This window comes from Pogoniulus pusillus, chromosome 14, assembly GCF_015220805.1.
Source record: "Pogoniulus pusillus isolate bPogPus1 chromosome 14, bPogPus1.pri, whole genome shotgun sequence".
NCBI lineage: Eukaryota > Metazoa > Chordata > Aves > Piciformes > Lybiidae > Pogoniulus > Pogoniulus pusillus.
In genome coordinates, this window is record NC_087277.1 from 16,701,580 (window position 1) to 16,724,309 (window position 22,730).

The 22,730-nt window shown below is 37.8% G+C and overlaps 1 protein-coding gene across 12 annotated transcripts in view; it reads right to left on the minus strand.

The window, feature by feature from the left end:
• The window catches only part of TRAPPC9 (trafficking protein particle complex subunit 9), a 443,292-nt gene that overhangs the window by 385,116 nt on the left and 35,446 nt on the right, over positions 1-22,730 (minus strand). For all 12 annotated transcript variants that reach the window (XM_064154350.1, XM_064154351.1, XM_064154352.1 and 9 more), the window contains 4 exons: positions 20,755-20,881; positions 15,597-15,742; positions 10,645-10,730; positions 871-997 (listed from right to left, as the gene is read on the minus strand). In XM_064154350.1, the coding sequence (XP_064010420.1) occupies positions 871-997; positions 10,645-10,730; positions 15,597-15,742; positions 20,755-20,881 (486 nt within the window). The remainder of the gene's footprint in view (positions 1-870; positions 998-10,644; positions 10,731-15,596; positions 15,743-20,754; positions 20,882-22,730) is intronic.

Consider the following 22,730-nt stretch of genomic DNA (forward strand, 5'->3'; position numbering starts at 1 on the left):
TAGTTTGTGAAACTAAAAGTAGATAACTACAGCACAAATGTTCTGAAAGCTTTGATGCTACTCTGTAGTTACAGGAATAGATTCGGGGGCCGAAGGATCAAATTAAGAATCACTGTATGAACAGATAGAAAAGCACTGGAGAAAAGCTTGGTAAGAAAAGAATCTCTTCAAGTTCAAAGCCATCTTCTCTTAGTGTATGGCTTTAGCAAAATGGTTCTTTTCCTGTAAGTCTGCATTATGGGAACATGCATCTAAAACTGTGTGCTGTTAAAATGATGCAGTCCTACTACTTGCTGAATTGATCTTCACACAGACCTCCTTTTCTACAAGTCTGATCTGCTCCTCTTCTACAAAAGCTTCTTCTTCCATACCACACATATGATTTTATTCAGGCTTATTAATGAAATGATATCTCAGCTGCAATAGACTATGCACATTGGCTAAGTTTTTTTCTACAGCAGCAATCTGCAAAAAAATTCTGTAATCTTACATGAAGACAACTAATTAAGAAAATTGAACTGCAAGATTATCTTCTGCATTCTCATGAAAAGGTTCAAGTAATTCTCCTCAGAAGCTTTCCAAATGAAAGCATTAATAAAGGGAAGCTGGAGCTCATTATCTTTTTCCTCTCATACATGAGATATTGTAAGTACGTGTTCATTACTGCTGTTACAACCAAACCATTTTTCAGGCTGTTTTGTGAAGTCTAGTATAGAAAACTGGTTTCTTGATTTCTTTGTTCTTCTTATGCTTACTGAGAAGAATTCAGTGTTGCAAATATATATGTCACACACAAAATAATGCAATCCACAGAGATGTAAAACACATGATTCTTCTGCTAGGAAGAAAACAACTTATGACAACCCTTACCATTGACAGTGATCTGCCCAGTAGTTTGAGGAACACCAACAAGTGTTACTGGGTAGAGACCGGATTCTGCAGGCAGAGAAAGAGCTGCAGGAAGAGATTCGAATTCTACTCCTGCTGTCAAGAGACCCTGAAAAAGTCATATTACATAGATAAATCAATTTATGTTACACATTTTTTTATTACATATTCTTGTATTTTAATCCCTGGTATTATGTGTCATCAAAACTGTTCCAATTTGCTCATAGCAGTTATTTTGTTTTCAAGTTCCAGTGACTGAAGCACACATCTAGAATTACAGCAAGATTTGTATCCAAGAGCAATACACATTGCAGGATCTGAGGTGGGAGCAATTTGTGAGGAGAACTACTAAAAATCTATACCTAAACACGGTAAAAAGAATGAGTGATATCATCTGCATGATGTTTTGTAGCTACACTTAATTGTACATGTGATCTTACTAATATATTTGCTCATATTTTGCATAGAAGAAATCAAACATCCATAGCAGCTCTTACTTAGCTTTAAAGTTCCTAGCCAGAAACTATTTATCTATGGGTAGTTAAAAACAAAACTAAAACAGTATTTGCAGACAACAGAGGAAGTATAGCTTTACTGTCCAACCTAAATATTTCAGTGTGTTGGAATGAGACATTTTTTCTGCTAAAATAATCCTCTATCAGGACTGGACCCCTGCAGTTAAGATGGTATGATCTACTCCCTTAGTGCCAGAGAAATCGCTGGGCACCCCAAGTTTAAAATGTGAGGCCAAATAAAATAAAGAAACAAAATATAATTTAATAAACTTTTAAATAATTACTGTCCTTGGTTCATTGGGCTTTCTTTAAGCTTAGTTCATGAATTTAAGATGCTCAAGCACAGAACACATTGCTACAAAAAGAAATTTAACGTTGTAAGTTACCTGCTCTTTTTCTGTAGGCCTCTACTTATTTATTTCTTTTAATAAAGGTGCCATCCAAGCTTCTCTATCAGTTCATGCCATAACAACTGGATTAAACCTCAGCTTCACAAGGACACTCGAGGGAAGTGATCCTCTCCTCCTACTCCAAACTGGTGAGACCCCACCTGGAGTAGTGCCTCCAGTTCTGCAGCCCCTATTACAAGAGGGATACGGATGTGCTGGAATGTGTCCAGAGAAGGGCCATGGGGATGATCAGAAGGCTGGAGAACCTCTCCTACAAGGACAGGCTAAGAGAGTTTGGGTTATTCAGTCTGGAAAAGAGAAGGCTCCAAGGTGACCTTATTGTGGCCTTTCAGTATCTTAAGGAGGCCTACAAGATGAAAAAGTAGATGATCCTTGTGGTCCCTTTCACCACAACTGATTCTATAATTCTATGAAGTCTAAACTCCATGAAAGAGGTGTATACTATTTTTGATTAGAGAGATAAGTCTCATAATCTCTGCCCACAGAAAGCTAGAAAGACAGAAGACTCAACAAGGAACTCAAAAAACATCAACATTATCTGCACCATGCCAGAATACACCTTTGCTTCCCTCTGACAGTATCTGTGAATGCTTAGTTTTTTATTTATTCAGGTTTGAATGGTACACCTCTCATGCTCATGTCAGCTGCAAAAGACAGGCTAGCCCTCCTATGCCTCTAATTCCTAGCTAGAAATTAGAAAAATTGAAACTCATAAGTACTTAAAGAAAAGCAAATGGCACCACTGGAATTACCCAACCAGTGACTGAAATGTGACTTGGTCATATGCATTAAGTCCTAAATGGCCTGTTTCGCATTAGGATTAACCAGCAGCAAGTTTCCTTCAATAAATTCTTAGATATTAAACAGAATCAACCCAGCAATAGTTAGAAATTAAATTAAAAGTAATTGTGAGAATTTCTTCCCTCCTCAGACATCAATGTTCCTTCTAAAAGATTAACAAACTACTATCTTTTTTATATAACATGGCTTAAGAACGTTGTGTGTCCCCCACCACTGAAATTTACCAGTCTAGCTTGGAAGAAAGATAAAGCTATATTTACAGCAAAGCAAAAGGTACAAACTTATAAATATGTATATAAGTATTTACAATTATATACAATTTAGAAATAATACAGAAATCCGAACAAATGAAACCGCCCAGAGGAGGCTCAAAGCTACCCTCTCTTTCTCCTTCTGCTTTCCCAGATAGACAAACAAAACAATCAGCAAAGCTTACATTGTTTTGTGTTAGCCAAGATTAGGAGATATTAGAGCAGATGGAAAAAGGAGCAAAAGGGGACAGTGCTGCAGACCAGAATAACAGAAACCATCGACATTTTGGCTTCTTATCCCTCTCAGCAAACCAACGAATTATATAGACTTGATCATTATTTTCTTTCCACAACCAACAATCTAATTTATCTCATTAAAATATTCCAATTAGCTTCAAACCAGCATACTGTACATGCTTCATTACAACTAAATAAATGCTTCGCACCAAAAATTGTTAAGAGCAAATTCCTAAACACATCATAATCTTTAGATAGCAAAATGAACAAGTTTGTCAGGTTCTTGATTTCTGTTCTACTGAACATCTGAAGTCATCAAGACTACAACATACTCCTAATCTGTAAAATCCTGTGTTACATCAATTACCTCTTTGCGGACTTGACACTGTTGAAACAACATCTGATTCAGTTAGAACTGCTCACAAAAACAGGGTGAGCACTCACACTTTAGTATGGACTCAGCCTTTCTCATAATTATTCTGCTTTTGCTTCGGCTGAAGCAAATGTTAGAACACAGACAAAAGCTGATTCCACATATGCTCGAAAACTCACTTCTAAAAGAGGTATGGATGTCTTTGTAAGATTAAGTCACAAAAGCACTGAAATATCACTTAGCCAAATACTAAATGAATTTGAATTATCCAGGATTCATCTCAACTAAATACTTTTACCCAAGGATTAATGTCTTAAAAAAATCAATGACAAAAAGGCTCTCTCTATTTGCTGTTAGCTGCAATATATGTAAATAAGCAGAACAGAGAGAGATTCCTAAGTATTATCAAACTCACCTCCAACTTGGAAGCATAGCCAGCTCCATACTAACCCTTCCCAGCATGTTTATTTAGACAGTTTTGGCATTTCCATCAGTGGCAGTGTCTAAGAGGGGATCACTTAATGCAGTGGTTGAACCAGAAAGTCTTTCAAGTTCAAATCTTCTCCTAAAGCTACACTGAACTTACTTTGTAAGAATTGATTTACATAGTTATTTTTTCACTCCTAGCTAACTTCCAAGATTAGCCAGTATATCAAGTTAAGAAATTGCAGTGCATTGCAAAATTATTGTCAGGTCACTCTTCTGAACTAGAGGAAGCTCCTCATTAAGACACGGTCATAATTAGCCCAGCTTTCCTTGGCAGAAAGGGGAGAAGGAAACGGTATGTAAACACAGCTTTCTCCCATGTTCTCCTCTTCTACTTCGCATTTTTAATCAAGCTGGATATCAGGACATATACTCAAACATGAATCTCTCATCTTGCAGTAAAACCACTCTTGTGCTTTTACTTTGTAAGAATCAGGACCCATCTCAGCAATTAGGCATCCTCCACTATCAAGGTGAGTTAAAGGGGTGCATGGGAAGACATTGCCCTGAAAGACTTTCAGGGTCAGGTGAAGGGAAAAAAAAATAACCTCAAGGGGAACCATAAGCCAGCACAGCCTTTAAAAATGTATCTGAAGTAGCCATGCACGCATACATACAGGCTGCCTTATGACCCTAAAGTTGCCTAACAAAACCTCGCCATCCAGCTAGAGTTTTGATCTGGGACATGTACAAGCTCCCTCACTGCAGGGAACTGAGCCAAGTGACTCTAAAGAAGCTAAAGATCACAACCACAAGGAAGGGGGGGGGGGGATGGAACTGGGAAATTAACTGAGAAAATTAAGTAAATCAGTTGTAGTATTTTTAAAGGATAACGGTCGAGGCTTAGGTAAAGCACTGATGACAAACCAGATGTCAGAGAAAGCATATCCCTTGCTAAAGGATTCACACTGGGTATGTTAACAGCAGATAAAATCCAGACAAGAACCTAGAGTAATAGACAAACAGGCACATGGAGGCAACTGGAGTACAATCACCCAAAATATGCATGTGCTTACGGACAAGATGGAAAAGTACTCTTAAGAGATATTGCTCATACTGAAGAGCAGTGGAGAGGAAAAAATGCTCTATAACATGTACACTTTTCCCTAAACAGTGAGATTATATCACACTGACACTCTTGGATCATGCTGATCACAGAAAACTGCTAAAGCAAAGGAAGTCTTCAGCAAACTGTATTCTTCTTATAGTGCACAAAGAATGCATTTTCAGTCTAGTCTTTAACAACTAAACCCAGGATAACAAAGAGCTTCTCTAAAGAACATACACAATGCAGATATCAAAACACCTGAACTAAGCATGTACTATGCCTGGACTAGAAATTCAAGTCTCAACTGCATTATCACGCATTTCTCTCATTAGGAGAGTTTTACTGTTCTGTAAAAGTTCACCTTTTTAAACTTAAAGATCAGCATAAAAGTTTACAAGTTAAGAAAGCATGAAAAATCCTTGAAATGGAAAAAAAAATCCAGTATAAACCTCAACTAGGCTTCAGAGTTACAGAAATACACTGAAATCAAGATACCCTTAAAACTTAACCCACACAAGTAAGTTTTAAAAGACAACGGCTAAAATGTGAAAGACATTTTCAGTATTGCTATTTGCTGGATAGACAATTCAGCAGTATTTGCCCAACATTGCCCTCTGGTGCCTAAGAACTTTTCAGATGAACACATGAAGCACTGCTACATCCTTTACCTAAACACATCAGACGTCAAAAAAAAAAAAAAAGAAAAGAAAAGAAAAAGCAGAGAAATAAGTGTTACTTTTCCCAAAAATCTTATGCTTGACTTCAAGTAATAATATTTAATAATCATTGCTCTTTCTGATCTTACAGGAAACCTTTACTCATACACAAGGTTTCCTCCAGGGAATATACAAATCACACAAAAAACCCCACATAATTTTACATTTCTTTGAATTCTTCTAAAACAATGTAAATTGTCTCAGAATAAATACATGTGTGCAGTTAGCACAGCATTTCTTTCAGTCACTTCAAACCTCAATTTAGCTCTTGTACATAAACGGCAGCATTTGGTGATGCTGTTAAAACAATGTAAGTATGTAACTGCTTTTTTAGGCTTCACTTACCAATGCCGAAATGCAATCGATCTTTGTTGAAAGTAACACTGCCTTTAAAGTTAGTTTTCATGCTGAACGTAAGCTATGCCATGTTGTGAAATACTTCACAAAAAAACCCCTCCACTCTTACGTGCTTATTCAAAACTAAGTTTTCCTCACTACTTCTAACACTGTTGAATGTCTTCCTAAGTGATCTGGAAGATAGGATCAAGTGTGTACCCTGATGAACTTTGCTGATGATGGCAAACTGAGTGGGGAGATGGACACTTAGGAAGGGAGAACCACTCTGCACGAAGTCCTTGATAGGCTGACGGAGTGGGCTAACAAGAACCTGATAAAATCCAATGAGGACAAGTGTAAGGTTTTGCACTTGGAAAAACATAATCCAACAGTGCAGCACAGGCTGGGATCTACTTGTCTGGAAACAGCTCTGTAGAAAACTACCTGGGAGTCCTGGTGGTCTATATGAGTGAACAGAGTGCTGCTCCATATGTGTTTTATTTTAATAGTAGATAACACTAGATTGTACCATGATTTGCCTCTTTAAACATTTGCCCCAAGATACAAAATAAACCCATCAGAGATTTCCCAGAATTCTTTTGTTATGTTTTTCCCTGAAGGTTATCTTTTCCTGGCCAGAAAAAAAAAAGGCTTAGCCACTGTGAAAGACAGAGGCTACCATTCACATGCCTGAACAAGTCTACACAGAAATCAATACTCTCGAGAGAAAAAAAAGTGAAGTGGTATTTCCAGCTGAACATCATATCTTCTGTTGACTTGGGTTCCATCACCACGATACCAAAAAATATTCTGTCTAATCCACTGCAGTCAAAGCTAGTTAGGCTCATTTTTGTCTCTCACTCTGTTGACTTAAGGTACCTGCTAAATTCTATTAGACACTTCTTCTGATCACCCCTATGATCACTTAGTTGACTATAATATAGTTGTTGGACCTAATTAGTTCCATATGCCATACCCATTTTGCTTTGTCATTCTACAAACCCCACTGCACCTCTCACTGGATCAATCTTCTAACTATATGGACAACAGTACAAAATAGAAAAGGACACAAATGCAATGCAAAAATAGGACATGCATGCAGAATGGGTATCTAAATAGAGCCCCAAATCATGAATATGCATGACAGGGAACAAGCAGCAAGAACAAAGATGGGCAAAGAGCTTTGAGAACAACGAACTAAAACAACAATCAACTTTTCAGACAGTACATCTGAGCAACACTGATCAAAGTCTTATCTCGCAGTCTCAAGTCTAAAATTCAATTTCTTTTACTTAAGTATACATCAATTAAAGCACATGTACTTAGCATGAAGACTTCAAAGAACAAAAAAAAGCTAGAGAAGCCTTTTAATCAGGAACCACTCTCTTTAACAACCCTTAACAACTTCTCCTCGACACTAAGTTGTGCACCATCACAACTTTCAAACATAACAAATAAGATGACACATTCTAAAAAGCATCATGATAGAAGTTCGCTTCAATACTTCCAGCATTTGTTTAACATGAAACAAGTAAGCCAACAGAACAAATCATTAACTGAATGAGAAAGAAAAAATTACAAAAAAAGCCTATGACTACAGATTTTGAGACAGTTACATGTTGACAAACAGTGAACCAACAACAGGGTAAAGAACAAAAGAAATCAACCGATAGAGAAATCAAAGAGCTGTCAGTCATTGGAAGTGACCTTGAGCATACTGTGAAGGTAAGGTGCTGAGTCAGACAGAAGAGAAGAGTTGAAACTGCCACTAAATGACAGAAAAGGATACACTTCCTATGACAGAAATTCTGTGAGACTAAATAATATTCAAGAATGTGAGAGATGATAGGATATGAGACAACAAGGAGGCAGGAGGATTGCAGGCATGAGTACATCTTAATAATAAACCAACCCATTTTAAAATATTAAACAATGTTTTGAATTATTAAAATAAAAACAAAAGAGTTCATTCTTGTGATAAAGTAATCACTATTCCCACATTCTAGAAAACTCAGATGAGACTGGAAAATCTTCACAATTCAGGCTGGAAGGAAATGCTAGAGGTTCTTTTGCCCAGCCTGCTGCTCAAAACAGGGCCAACTTTGATGATGATTTAGGTTTTTCACTGTCCTATGCCTGAAGATTTCTAAGGATGGAGAGCAAACACTCTCTCTGCTCAACTAGTTCCAGAGTATGATCACACTCATAATTCAGTAAACCTGATTTTTTTAATTAGGAAAGTTTTCCATTGCTGCCATGTGTTGGAAAATTTCTTGGAAAACTGCCTCCATTTCCACTGCATCTTCTCATTGCAGCATTGAGAAAAGCAATAGGAATTGCCCCAGTAGTCTTCTATTTACTGAACTTTTGAACCTAAACAGCTTTTTGAACCTGTTCTGATCTGTCATACATTCCAGGCTGCCAATAACATTGGCAATACTGCTGGACTCATATCAATATATCAATATTTCTATTGTATGGAGAACTCAAAACTGGCCTTGGTTCCAAAGACATTGTCTCTCAAATGCCTATTTGAGAGAAATCATTACTTTCCTCAACTTGCTGGTTACAGTCTTGCTACCACGAACATATCAAGCAAAATCAACCAATTTCTACAAATAAGATGACATTAGCATGAAGCAGAATTTCTCAAAGCACTCTATTTATGGAGCATTGACTGAAGAACTACATTAACCATTTCAGTTATTTGTATCTAGCTTGCATGCCTGCTTCCTCTTGTGCCTATCAATGAAACTGAGATTCAGTATTAACACAAAGATAGGATTTCATGCTACTGTTAACATGATGAAGTATTCACACTACTACAATTAAATTGCTCAGGGAGCAGATGGAGTGTGCCTCTGTGTAAATAACTATATTTTGAGTCCTTAAGTGCAGGTAAGCACTCAGAAAACATTTCCTCATTAAGAAATTATCCAAACCCATTTTTTAATACATAATTACAATGCTATTTACACAATAAATTAAGACTATAAATCTAAATGCTCTCAAATAAATTAATTCCTATAGAGTCTTTTCTGATAAGCAGCTCTAGAAGTACTTCTTCTAGTAATTCCTAACAATCTGAAATATTTCCAGAGAAATGCTGCTGAAGAAACCAGGCAGTTAGTTGCTGAGAATTTATTTTACTGTGCTACAAACATTCTTTGGGCCAGTTAGTTTCCCACGCGAAAACACTTTATTATATGTGGCATATCATTACTAATTTAGGTCAAATTGTTTGTCTGGCCACTGCAGCAGTGATACTGTAATAACTTAGAACAGTTAGGAATATGTAATCCTCACAGAATGTATCTATTATGTAAGCTAAGATTTATTAGCTGTGAGAAATTGTAACTCTGGCTTATGAAAGAATATGTTAAGAAGAGCAAACTCATTTAGGTGGCCTGTGTGATCAGTCTGCCTTGTCAACCATATGAGACAGCCCAGAAAGCATGTGCAAAGAAGTTCAGCTAAAGGCCATAGAGAGGAGGAGGATGGATGCCCCAAATGACCATCAGAAGATTCCTGCACTATTATGTAATAAGCATGGATACAGATTTACATACAGAACAAATTCGATGAACTAATGTAAGTATGTTAATGATGATTCTGTATGATATGTAAGCATATATTCTCTGAATTTTACTGGCTTTGGTACACTTAGGTGGAGAGAATGTCTGGCACCAAAATAAAGAAATGCCTGCTTTTTAAGACCCCATTGATCATAGGGAATTTTTGCTGCTGTATTCAGTAACAGTAGACCTATCAGTAATAAAACCCACCAAAACTCCTGAGCAAAGCAATACATGTTGATTCACTTAACATAACAACAACGGACATTAAGAGAACAGATTTATTTTTTAAGCAATATTAAGGGCAAAAATATTTAGCATAATAAACCAGCATGGTAGTTAGAGGACTTTTGACTTTTAGTTTTATTAATCCTGTTAGTTGGCATAAAGAAACTTTGTTTCCGTATACAAGTGGTCAACTGAAGTAATAGAGGGATTGGGCTTGATCCTCCTAACCTTAGTTGCCTTTTTTTCCCTCTTTCCTGTTTATGCTACCTCACAGTGTCTTCAAATAACATGCATTGTTGGGAAGAGCAGATTCAAGAGCAGAAGACACTAACGAAAAACAAAGCTTCTCAGAAGTATTTTAATTCCTCAGATTCTTAAATTGTAGTCAAAATGGGAAAACCCAAAAGTAGGATGTCTGCTGGGTTTTCAATTACAGTAGCAACTATACGCTAATTGTTAGTGTTTGGAATATAAACACTGCTTGAAAACCAGTATATGCAAATTATGCAGCATGAATTCCAGTCAGTGCAGGAAAGTAAGAGTTGGTTTACGGATCAGTAACTATAAAGCACTTAAAAACCCTGAGTGGCAGAGATTTTAATTTCAGTACCTCATCACAACAAAGAAGAGACAACTGACAGTACTGTGCTGGTAACCCGAGGTTATAATGGGTTAAACGTTGTTGGTTGTTGGGTTTTTTTTTCCAAATTACTTCCTTTATAGAAAATCAAATTGAGATCCTCCTCCCATCCCAAGAAAGACTAGAAAGGGGACACTTACCATGTTTTCTACTCGGAGCTCGAAAGGCATAGGGTTGTACACCATCAGCTGAACTTCACACACGTCTCCCTGGACCCACTGGAAGTCTATATGAAATAATTAGACAATTAATTCAGGAATTACCTAATCATAGTGGTATTAAAAAATCAGCATTGGCTGCACTGCCAGAACTTATTATCTTTATGTTATCTCTCTGTATAATATTCACATCTCAAGTTCTATTCAAGTGCACTGTGGGACACAAGCTGTAAGTGCCAGGCAAAGAAATGGGTTAAAGGACCAGCAGCATTCATTAATATAGTAACAGTGCTCCAAAGACCAAATACTACACTGGCAAAATTAACTGGGGCATCAGTTCAAAGAAATACTTTAACACATTCTTAATGTTAAGCACTTATAGGTTTACATATTTGGACACATACAGAGTACACATTGCCTTGGATATTTAAGCCTTAGGAAGCAACCAGATAAGAACAAACACAAAAAGGAAGGAGGAAATTAAAAATCATGGAAACAAGTCTTCATTTAGACACAGATGATAATATAGAGAAAACAAGTATCATTCCAAGTTAGGAAGGACACAACTGCTCATCACTTGAGTTTCTAATTTTTTGGGGAAAACAGGAAGTAGCACAGGAGATGCTGTTGGAGGGGAGATGACACTAGGTACTGATTTTTTTTTTTATATCCACTTAATCAGTAACATAAACCAAGTAACTTGTAAAAACACTAGGGGAAATAAATGAACAAACTGGCTCAGGTACTATAATGGCTTTTTAGTTTACAGCTCACTACAAGAGAGGTTCAATTTTAGACACCTCACCCTGACAGGTTTAAAATTTCAGGAGTTTTAATCTAAGGACACAAGAAGTTTATGGAAGTGAGGTCAGCAGCAGCTACAGAGGTTCTGAGAAACTGTTCAGTAAAGAAAGATTATTTTATATCTTGTCAGTACACATGAGCCTGTCTAACTTTCAAGTTTCTCAGTTAAACACACGCACCTGACCTTCGTACTTAAAAGTGAATGTGGCAAGATGCTCCACATGAACAGCTATGGGGTTGCAATCCAAATATACAAAAGGTGGATTAACTGTATTTGTTAATCATGACTGTAAACTAATCTAGAACATACATGGACTACTTTCATGAGTTCACTCAATAACTTTAAGATATATAAATACTGCTTTTTACTAGGATATTAGGAAGTGTCCCACTAATTTAATATTAAAGACTGTAATTCACAGCTGAAATCATCTGTAGTCTTAATTGTGCATTCACAATTATCTACTATCTGATTGCATTTTGCAAGCAATATTAGAGAAGCACAAGGGAGATGCACTTAATGCAAACGTTTAACTCCAATTAATGCAAGTGAAAATTAAAACCATACATTCACAGATATTAACAGGCTCTAGTATTATAAAATCTTAAAAAGCTAAACTCTTGATTAGAGCAAAACGTTCACAAGTACAATTGTGTGAAGTGTTCTGTAACTTCCTTTTTATTTAATTGCTTATTAGTGTCCACAAAGTCTTGTGCATTCTGCAGGTATTTCCCTTTGGTTTGTCAGCAGTACTTGATTTACTCTGCTGTAGCAATAATTTAACTGGAATATGGCTTACATATCTCTGTGATGGTTTGAGTGTTACCTGCCCCCCACCACTTCAGAAATCGCCCAGACTAGACTCAACTTGCTCTTGAAATTGAATGAAGCTTATTATTCACAGCTTAGCACAACAAACAAGCAGCTATTTACAATATATACAGTTATATACAGAAATATACAAGGTAAAAGGAAATACAGAAACACAACTCCCCTCCCAGAAACCTGAGTCCCCAGGAGGGGCTCCCAACCACCCATCCACCTTCTCCCATCCCTCTCTACCTTACCCCAGATGTTAGCTTGTGCCCAAGGAAGAATGTAGGGTCGGCCAGGGGGGTTAGGAAGTAAGTGGATTAACCAGGTCAGGTTAGAGAGAGAAAAATGCAGCCCACAGCCTGGACAAAGAGTGACTACCTTATCTTTGGTTATACTCTTTTTGTTATACATCTCAGCAAGCCTATGAGTGAAGTAGACATCAACACTGTTTCTCTTTCACAGCCCATAACCTAGTTCTTCTCACCAAAACATTCTAGCTAGCTTCAAACTAGCACAATCTCCATGTAAGAAAAACAGTTCATTTGTTATTGTAGTTGTTTTAATTAGATACATGTCATTAGAATATTCTCATTAGCTGCAAAGTTTCTTACATTTCCCAGCTTCTTTCAAAGGAAGTATCTGATTTCATTTTGTACATCCTATTGTTAGCAAAACTTTGAAGGAAACATTAAAGCCTTTTAGAAGTGAATACACTCCCTCTATATGTCAAAAGACAAAAGCTTAACAGGATCACAAGCAGTTCAAACATCTCCTTAGGTTAAATAAAAGCAGGAGAAACTGCCCGGTATAATATGGAACTGCTATGGTATTCCGTACCTCCCTCGCACTCATTCACACTTGAAAGGGGCAGGGAACAGGGGACAAAAAATGAAGTTACAAGCACATATGCTTGTCCTGCTCCAAAGTTTCTGTCCTAACTTGTTTCTGAACTACCTATTTGAAGAAGTAGTTAGAGCCACTACTAAGAATCATCTGCTAAATGTTTAGTACTCTACAGTTCAAAGCAACAACACAGAAAATCCTACCAACCTGGAATACATTTCGAAGTACTGTTGTTTTGGTGATTACACAGTATCAAACCCAGCAACATAAGGAGCCAAATGGAGATAAGCACTATCCTTGTGCTAGTTTAAAGCAATCTAGAATGTTTTGGTGAGAAGAACTAGATTACAGGCTGTGAAAGGAAAACAATGGTGATGTCTACTTCCCTCATAGGCTTGCTGAGATGTATAGGAACAAGAAATAAAAACATAGATAACCACTCTCACTTGGGCTACTGGCTGAGCTGCATCTCTCTAACCTCACCCTCCATTTTGGACTAATCCACTTTGCTTCCTAATCCCCTAAGCCGAACCTGTATTCTCTCTTGGGACTGGGGTAAGGTTGAGAAGGGTAGGGGGAAGGTGAAGGGGTGGTTGAGAGCCCCTCCTGGGGACTCAGGTTTCTGGGAGGGGAGTTGTGTTTTCTGTATTACCTTTTATCTTGTATATTTCTGTCCATAACTGTATATACTGTAAATATCTGCTTGTATATTGTGCTAGCTGTAAATAAAAAGCTTCATTTATATTTCCAGAGCCTAGTCTGGGTGATTTCTAAAGGGGGGGGCGGGGAACACCCAAACCATCACAATGCTGCAAATTTCTGTATTCAAGTTTAGACAATCAGTTCTGCTCCATAATCACAGGAGTCCTTTCTGTGCTGACACTAATGCCCATGTTAAAAATGATCGCCCGTGTGATACGCAGGAAAGCAATGAAAAGGACTACCAATATTTGCAACTGTTTGAAAGCCTTCAAACAAGCCTTTTAATCTATTTTCAATGCACAATTACTGCACTGAAGAGCTTTATAATGAATGAAATAATCTTCTAGCAGATAATTACTAGCATTCCAAACATTGTTCATAAGGCTTTTTTCATTTTTGTTGAACTATCTAGAAGAAAAAATGACTAATCAGAGAGATTTAATCATGATGACTTTAAGTTAAATCATAATGAAGCATCAACTAGATGCATTTTTTTATCCTGAGAGAAACTGAAAACCAGTTTTAAAATCCCAGGGGTCTAACAGCATTAATCAGAAAAAAAGTTAAAATAAATTTCCATGGATAAGGAACTACCACAGTCCAGTTCCCTACTGATTTGCATCTCCTGTCCAAGAAACTGCAGCCCATTTAACCAAACATCTTCATATCCACAATGATAACCTTATCAGAAAAGGGGAAACCCCAACAGTGTGTTTGCTTCACAGTATCACACAGGCTGGGGTCGGAGTGGCTGGAGAGCAGCCAGACAGAGAGGGATCTGGGGGTACTGATTGATACCCGCCTGAACATGAGCCAGCAGTGTGCCCAGGTGGCCAAGAGAGCCAGTGGCATCCTGGCCTGCATCAGTAGTGGTGTGGTCAGCAGGAGCAGGGAGGTCATTCTGCCCCTGTACTCTGCACTGGTCAGACCACACCTCGAGTACTGCGTTCAGTTCTGGGCCCCCCAGTTTAGGAAGGACATCGAGATGCTTGAGCGTGTCCAGAGAAGGGCGACGAGGCTGGTGAGAGGCCTCGAGCACAAGCCCTACGAGGAGAGGCTTAGGGAGCTGGGGTTGTTTAGCCTGGAGAAGAGGAGGCTCAGGGGTGACCTTATTGCTGTCTACAACTACCTGAAGGGTGGTTGTGGCCAGGAGGAGGTTGCTCTCTTCTCTCAGGTGGCCAGCTCCAGAACAAGAGGACACAGCCTCAGGCTGCGCCAGGGGAAATTTCGGCTCGAGGTGAGGAGAAAGTTCTTCACTGAGAGAGTCATTGGGCACTGGAATGGGCTGCCTGGGGAGGTGGTGGAGTCGTCGTCCCTAGGGCAGTTCAAGGCAAGGTTGGATGTGGCACTTGGTGCCATGGTCTAGCCTTGGGCACTGTGGTAAAGGGTTGGACTTGATGATCTGTGAGGTCTCTTCCAACCTTGGTGATACTGTGATACTGTGATACTGTGATTATAACTGTTTGAGCAGAACAGCTGTCTGTTGCTGAAAAGAATGTGTCATAATTAAATTTTCCTTGATTCCTCTTTTGTTGGATAAGGAAGTACAACTAGTTTATATACTCTGAAAATCAGTTTTATCAGCTATGAGACTTTATTCCTCTTTTGGATTTGAAGCTGTCCCGTGGAAAAGAAAGCTTTGCTCCTACATAACTTTAGGCTAAAAAGCTAAATACTTCAGATATGAAACGGTAATATCCAGGTTTGCTTTCCTTGATCAAGAAAGATTTTTAATTTAACAACAGAAAACACTGCAAGATATTCTTACCAATTTTCTTACTTCGTTCTTCCCCACGACTATGTGCAATAATTGGAGAGTATATGAAGGGGCTTTTGGTTGACACATTCTGACCAAGCAAACTTTTCATTTTGTGAGGCCGGAGACTAGTTGGAAGATTCAAGAGCTTCACAGATCTGTTAAGAAAAAAATAACTTTATAATTGTTTATCTATTCTGTTTTATTTTATAATAGATGGTTTAAAAAAAATCATAAACACTAAATGGCAGCATGCTGTAAGCAAGGATTGATTAAAATACTTGAAATGCAAAACATGAAGAAAACACCTACAGTACAAAAATAATAACAGCAGCCAAAGGAAACTGAAGGCAAAGTTCAGAGAGTCCTCAGAAAACAAATACCAGCTGTAGCTCTTTCTCAAGATAAGTGCAAACTGAACACTAGATACACTACAAAGCAACTTGAACCCAAACTAGAAGCCATAAAAATTTTCATTGGACAACGTAATACAATTGAAGAACATCTCCAAGGTGAATAAAACAGATTTCAAAATAGTTAAAAGATACAAAATCAGAAAAAAAAAACAAAAAGTATTTATCTGATTTCTTATGTTGAGGGTGGTGAGACCCTTGGCACTGAGAAGTTGTGGATATCTCATCCCTAGATGTGTTTTCAAGTCAGGCTGGATGGGGCTTTGAGCAATCTGGTTTAGTGAAAATTGCCTCAGCCAACAGCTAAGAAGTTGGACCAGATGATCTTCAAAGGTCCCTTCAAACCCCAACCATTCTATGACTCTGTACCATTCCACATCATACGTATTTTGCTACAGCCTATTAAGCTTCCAGTATTTGTGCTTTTACTTAGGAATATCAAGAGACAAGTGGCTCCCCTTTATAATCCCTGCATCTTCTTTAAAATTTGGGTTTTAAATATAACAAAAAACACCCTAAGTCCTGTAGAAGAAAACTACACATTTTGCTAATTTCTAGAGGCATCACACCAGAACAAGACTGACATGCAAGAATGAAATAAAACACTCACAAAAGCCTCCAGCAGTAAACTTTTTAAGGATAAAGATACAGTAAGAATGCACCAAGATGAACAGAGGTCAGGAGACATCTAAAACCATTCCTGCCAAGTGCAAGAATGCTGGAAAACCCCAACTTGCTCAGATATTAACTCCCTTCTTCCCTCCTTTCCTTTATCCACCTCCCACAGTAAAACTGATCTTACTGGAATTATTAGACAACACCATCATAAAACAGAGACTATAAATATTAGAGTTGTCATGTTTTATGAAGTTGTTCAAGTACTGTAACAAAAGCACTGGAGATCTTGAAAGCTGTAAAAAAGAAACCTGCCTTCCTCAGCTGTAAAGGTCACAGAAACAATGTAAAGCCAAGTGTCTGTACTTGGAGAAGCAGGTAAGTAATTCATTCACATGTTAAAAAGGTTTCGCATCATTTACAGGGTATAACTGAAGTAATTCACTTACCAAAGTTAATTTCGAAACAACAAACTATTACTGAGGACATGAAAATAAGGTAAGACCTTGGTGCATTAGAAAAGAGTTGTGTCATTAGCCCACTAATAAAAAGCACAGATACACAAGAAGATTTTGTGTTTAAAATTGCCCAGATCACTCAAGATAATGAGCTATTGCTAAAACATAATGAAGGTGTATGAGTAACACTACATGGACATGTCTCTGATATAAAACACCACTAAGAAGTTACTGGCTTACACTAGAAGTGTTCTGGAACAAGAAGTAAATCACATTCACGCATTATCTGTAGGTCTTACTTTGTGTCATCACAGCAAACAAATGTAAAAATAACAGACAAGCCTGAGGAATAAGCTCTGACAGACTGCTGAATATTTCATATTTGAAACCTCCTGAGATAGAATTTAGTTCCAAACTAGAATGCAACAAGTAAAACATGTAAATGATACTTATTGGAGAAAACATTGCATTCAATGCAGTGCTAATAAAAATGAATTTTGTTTTATAGAAAGAAGTGCTTTGGCTTGCCACCATTTTTATTAAAATACTGGTGGATAATGATTTTTATCTTAATGCCCAGTGAGTGTTCCTCAACTACCAACATTAAACACACCCTCACAGGTCAAACACAGAACGTTAATTCCTTTGTGTGAAAAGCTTCAGTAATATTTTATAGCCTCTGGCTCAGCCCAGCTGAATTTGAATGAATGAAAATTAAGAATCACAAAATAATTTCACTAGCTACCCAAAAGATCAAACTTTTGTACTTGGAATAAGTTGTGTTAATTAAATACAACCTTGCTTCGAGGTGAAATAGAGAGAAGGAAAAAAATAGGACCCAGAAAATTTAAAGTAGTACGAAAAGTACAAGAAAAGCTAACCAAAAACCAGTAAAAACAAAAAATAATTCTCTTCCTTAAGCATACTTGTAAGAGGTGTTCAAGGCCAGGCTGTCTAGGGTCTTGAGCAACCTGGTTAGATGGGGTGTGTCTCTGCCCATGGCAGGGGTTACAACTGGGTGATCTTTAAGGACTCTTTCAAGCCAGGGCATTCTATGATTCCATCCTTCTATAATGGCAATAGCCTATCTGCTAGACTAGGAAGACAATAAATTATTCCATTTCCTTTATATTTAGATGCATCTAATATTTTGTTGGATTATAGATTTTTATTCATATGGCTTTTAAAGAACTTTCAAAAAACAAGGAGGAAGGCAGAGAGGAGCACAAACAGTAATTCTTAGCTGTTAAGTAAAGCTGACATTGGCTTCTTTGCTCCATGGTAAAAGAGCAGCATCTACTTTTAACATTCCAAGCACAGCCAGGTCAACAGAAGTTGAGAATGTAAATGGATCACTGGATGGCAAGTGATTTCTTAAAGCTAGCCCGACAAACAACAAGTAAATATAACGTCCTTGGCCCCTTCTCTCAGCATACAAAACATCTGAGGCAAGGCAGAGCTGCTACCGCTCAAGTCTTGGTAAACTGTTGCCAAGGTCTGATTGTCCTCTATATGCATGATGCCTATTAAAAAGGATTTGATCAGTATTTCCCACATCTTCCAGGCTTGAATTTTCTCCAGTGTTCAGCACTAACAAGAAAAAGAAAGCTCTGTGGAATACATCCAGTATCACTGACCTCCTCCATGGTTGAAAAGTTAAGTAAAAAGCAAAAACCTAAGACTAATGCAGGACTTAAGTGTAAGTCCTGCATAGCTAAGCACTATGCTGCTTTTCAGTATAAGTTAAGGATTAAACTGAAGGGAACTTTAGGATCACATCTCTACACCCATTTGACAGCCAAGGCAGACAGACACCATGCATGGTCACACAGTAATATACTGTGTAATACAAACATTATTCGTGCAGGAAGTACTAAGTAGCTGACAGCACTCCTGCTCTCAAAATAAAGCATTTTGCCTTAAAAACATTTTCACCGAAGCTTTTGCTCTAACAAATGCTCTACATTCATGAAACTCTGGCAGTAGAAAGGACTATACCAAAAAAAAAAAAACAGGCTAAGTTAAAATTTGCACTAAAGTTTGTTGTCTGAAAACACTTAGGAGAAGAAATACAGGTCTCCTTCACATTTAACTGGGAACCTGACTTCAGAATGTATTGACCAAGGAACTCACAGTTACCTGAACTTACCACTGGACATCTTTAAGGTTGGTGGAAAATGAGCTAATACAGTTCACATACTCCAGTAATTCAACACACAACCTAAAGAAGGTATCTAAATTGGTTCAGAAAAATCTAGAAGTTACTACCTGTGTGTCTTGACTGCAAATATAATTTTAGGATAATCAAATGTGACCAGTTTTGCTCTAGACAAAAAAAAAAAAGTATTTTTTCTGAAACAATGAGCCCCAAGGGCAGCTGATAATAAATTATTCAAATAATTTTCCCATTGTACTATACAGAGCTTTGGATCTAGTAGTTAAGGTTATAGGACCATATGTCCAACTTCCTAAGCTTTCCAGAAAAGTGGCTGAAAGAAGCTGCAACTCTAAAGTTTGCACTGCGCCACTGAACAGACAACACAAAGCAGGTATCTGCAAAGCCGTCCTAGATGATTTGTCAGTGCTAACTGAATCCACTGAGGAGACAGTGCTGGAAGATTCAAGGATGATTCATTTTTCTCACACAAGTATAGTGTGGTGACTCAGGTAGCCAGTCAACAGCTTTGTACTTGGTCCAAGCAGGAGGGAAAAAAGCCCAGTTTGCAGAACAGCCCTGGAAACACTGTGACCTTTCTGCTTCCACGTACAAATCCATCTCACCGCATAGGACCACAGGCTCCAATCAAAACTGAACCTTAAGTAAGCACCTCCCACACAACAAACTTTTAGTGTGACCAGACCTATCATACAAAATGCACTACAAACAGACAAGGTCTCTTCACTAAATGTGGCTTGAAAAACAAGAATGGAAGTCAGAGATAACACAGTAAAACTGGTTTTATCAAGAAAAATGGGCTGTACACTTATCTCTTCGGGATGCCAGAACACTAGCTTTGTGAAATGTTTGATGACAGCCCACTGAGAACTCAGATCACTGTAAGAAACATTTTCAATAACATCTACCATATTTTTTTGGAAGCAGCACCCTTCCAAAAGCCACTTCTTGAAAAATATTTTCTTTTAACCTTTTCCTTTTTTATTGATCCTCAATGGCTTTTTGCTCTGTCTGTCTAATGTTTCACACCAGGCTTTAATCTAAATAAGGTGTTACTTGTTGGATGGACTGCATGACATGTTGGCACACAGGTGCAGGAGCACAGATTGGGAAGAGGCCAGTGTCAGCTCAGAAATGCAGCATCTGAAAAGCAACAGCTACTACAGACATGAGTGTCCATCAAGTTCCAGGTTCAGACTTTCAGTGTGATCAGATACCTAGCTTGAACCTCAGCTGCAATTACAAAATACTTTTCTTCAACTGTTGAATAGCAGTTTTAAAAGACAACACAACACCTCTTTCCTTCTGAAACTAAAGGCCACAGAATGTATTTTCTGCTCAAAGGCTCTATTTTTGCCTAAGAACTTCTCAAAACAATTTGACAATTTGACATTTTCCCATCTTATAGTGAACAACTTATGTAAACTGAGAAGACTGCACCCTTTCACTATCCTTTCAAATTTGACAAGTTCTGCGAAGAATTTAAAGACTGGATTTTGCAGTCTTACCTCACAATAGGCAATTTGGTGAATGGAACAGGAGGTAATTTCAAACCATCTGGAAGAGTGATGAATTCCATTGTTCCAGGGCACTTTGCTGTGTAGCTTTCCAAGCTCTGCGTTACATCTTTCTTTTCTATAAAATAAATTTGATTAAAATTATAAACAAAAATTACAAACTTACGCGTTACAAAAGTTTAAGATCAAGTTACAACCTGAAAGTTTGCTTCAGTTCCTGTATCTGTACAAAACAACCGTTAACGAAATGCCAACTCTTTTCTCCACACAATGCCTCGAGTTACGCTACAGAAATCCTAACGGATGGATCAAATGTAATTCAGTGATCTTAAGCAATATTGTTTCCCAGACTTCACAGAATTTTCCAAGTGCCAGCCTATACTTACTTGTTGGTCATTTTTTTCCACTGTCAAAATAAAAATTCTACAATTTCTCTAGTATATCTGCATATCCAACACAATTAGCCTTTATCATGAACAGGTAATTAACAATAATTCACTGTTATGTAAACAAGGCCTGCTCTGAAACATTGGCTGAAACAAAGGCAAAGAAGATAAATCACTAGATGTTACCTTGTCTTACAAGTACCTAATTCTTAAAACAGTTGTACTATATTATGCTGCTAAATGATAAAGACTGCTAAGGATTTTTTTCCTTTGGATTTGCTTAAAAATAAAAGAACAGTGAAACAAGCATACATGCACAAAAGGATACCCTAGGCCTTGAAACGCACACACCAACTCACCCACTTTGTAAGCTTCTACGGTCACAATTACATGGCTCTTTCAAAGCAAATAAACATTGACTGTAAATGCCTTCATGATGAAATTAATGCCACGTAACTGACAAATTGCCTTCCTTGTGTGTCTGTTTCACTGAAGTGGCTCTTGAGCCACTCTCACAAGGAAATGTCCCCTAAAATACATTAACAGACACAAGACTGACTAACCTCATAAAAAAAAAATCAAGCTACAGCATTTGGGTTATTTGGGTTATTCTGTAGGCAAGGTACATAATACAAGCAGAATTCACCAAGATGGAAAGCACCATGGCTACCAAGAACGACAAAGACAACACTACAGCATGTACTTGAAACTGAAGGTCCGTCATTCTGAAGAACCGGCTTTCATTTCCTGGTGTGAAGCACTGTCTACTATTGTAGTCAAAGAAAGCATGCCGCCACTTGCAAAACAAATTTGTTTACCGAGTTTAGAGTCACATTTTTATTGCACGGTAGAAGCTCAGCATGCTTTCTGAGAAGACAAGGCTAAACCAAGACATTTTTCTATGCTGATATTGTATGAAATGCAGTTTAAAACATGTTGCTGCCCAGACAGCAGCTCCATTCCTTTTCACTTAGCACTGCATCTCAGTTGAGATGCTAAAGATATTTACTTCAATAGGACACACTAAAAAACATTCATAATGTAAACGAGCAAGAGTCCAAAAAAGTCACTTCTGCAAATAAATGTTGGAGCCTTTCACCCTTGACTTGAGCACCTCTGCTACCCAACTTCCGTAGCATGAACCAACAGTAACAAATTTCTCTACTTAGTCAAATTTGCAAAGTCTAGTATTTGCCAAAAGCCTCCAGCAGACTGCTGCTTTCAAACAGCTCTGAATTCTCCTTGCATCTGCCTGGCTGTCATCATATTTTGATGCTATCAGAAACTGTACAAACCTCCTGGGAAGATCTAGTCAACTACTAAATCTCCTGACCTACAGTTTAGAAGACTAACTTATCACTAGTACAGTCTTTTTTTCCCATTGCAAAGAAAGAGAAAACAGTTACTCTTGGAGGTCTTTACCCACCTGATGTCTTCATGTTTGTCTATGTCAGCAGGAAAGGAATTGCCTCTCAGTCCTTTGACTTGTGAATTCACCACAGCAGCTTTAAACCCCTGCACTGCAGCTTGAAACACTACTAGAGCCTCCTGTATAGCTATTACACACACACTCATTTAGTG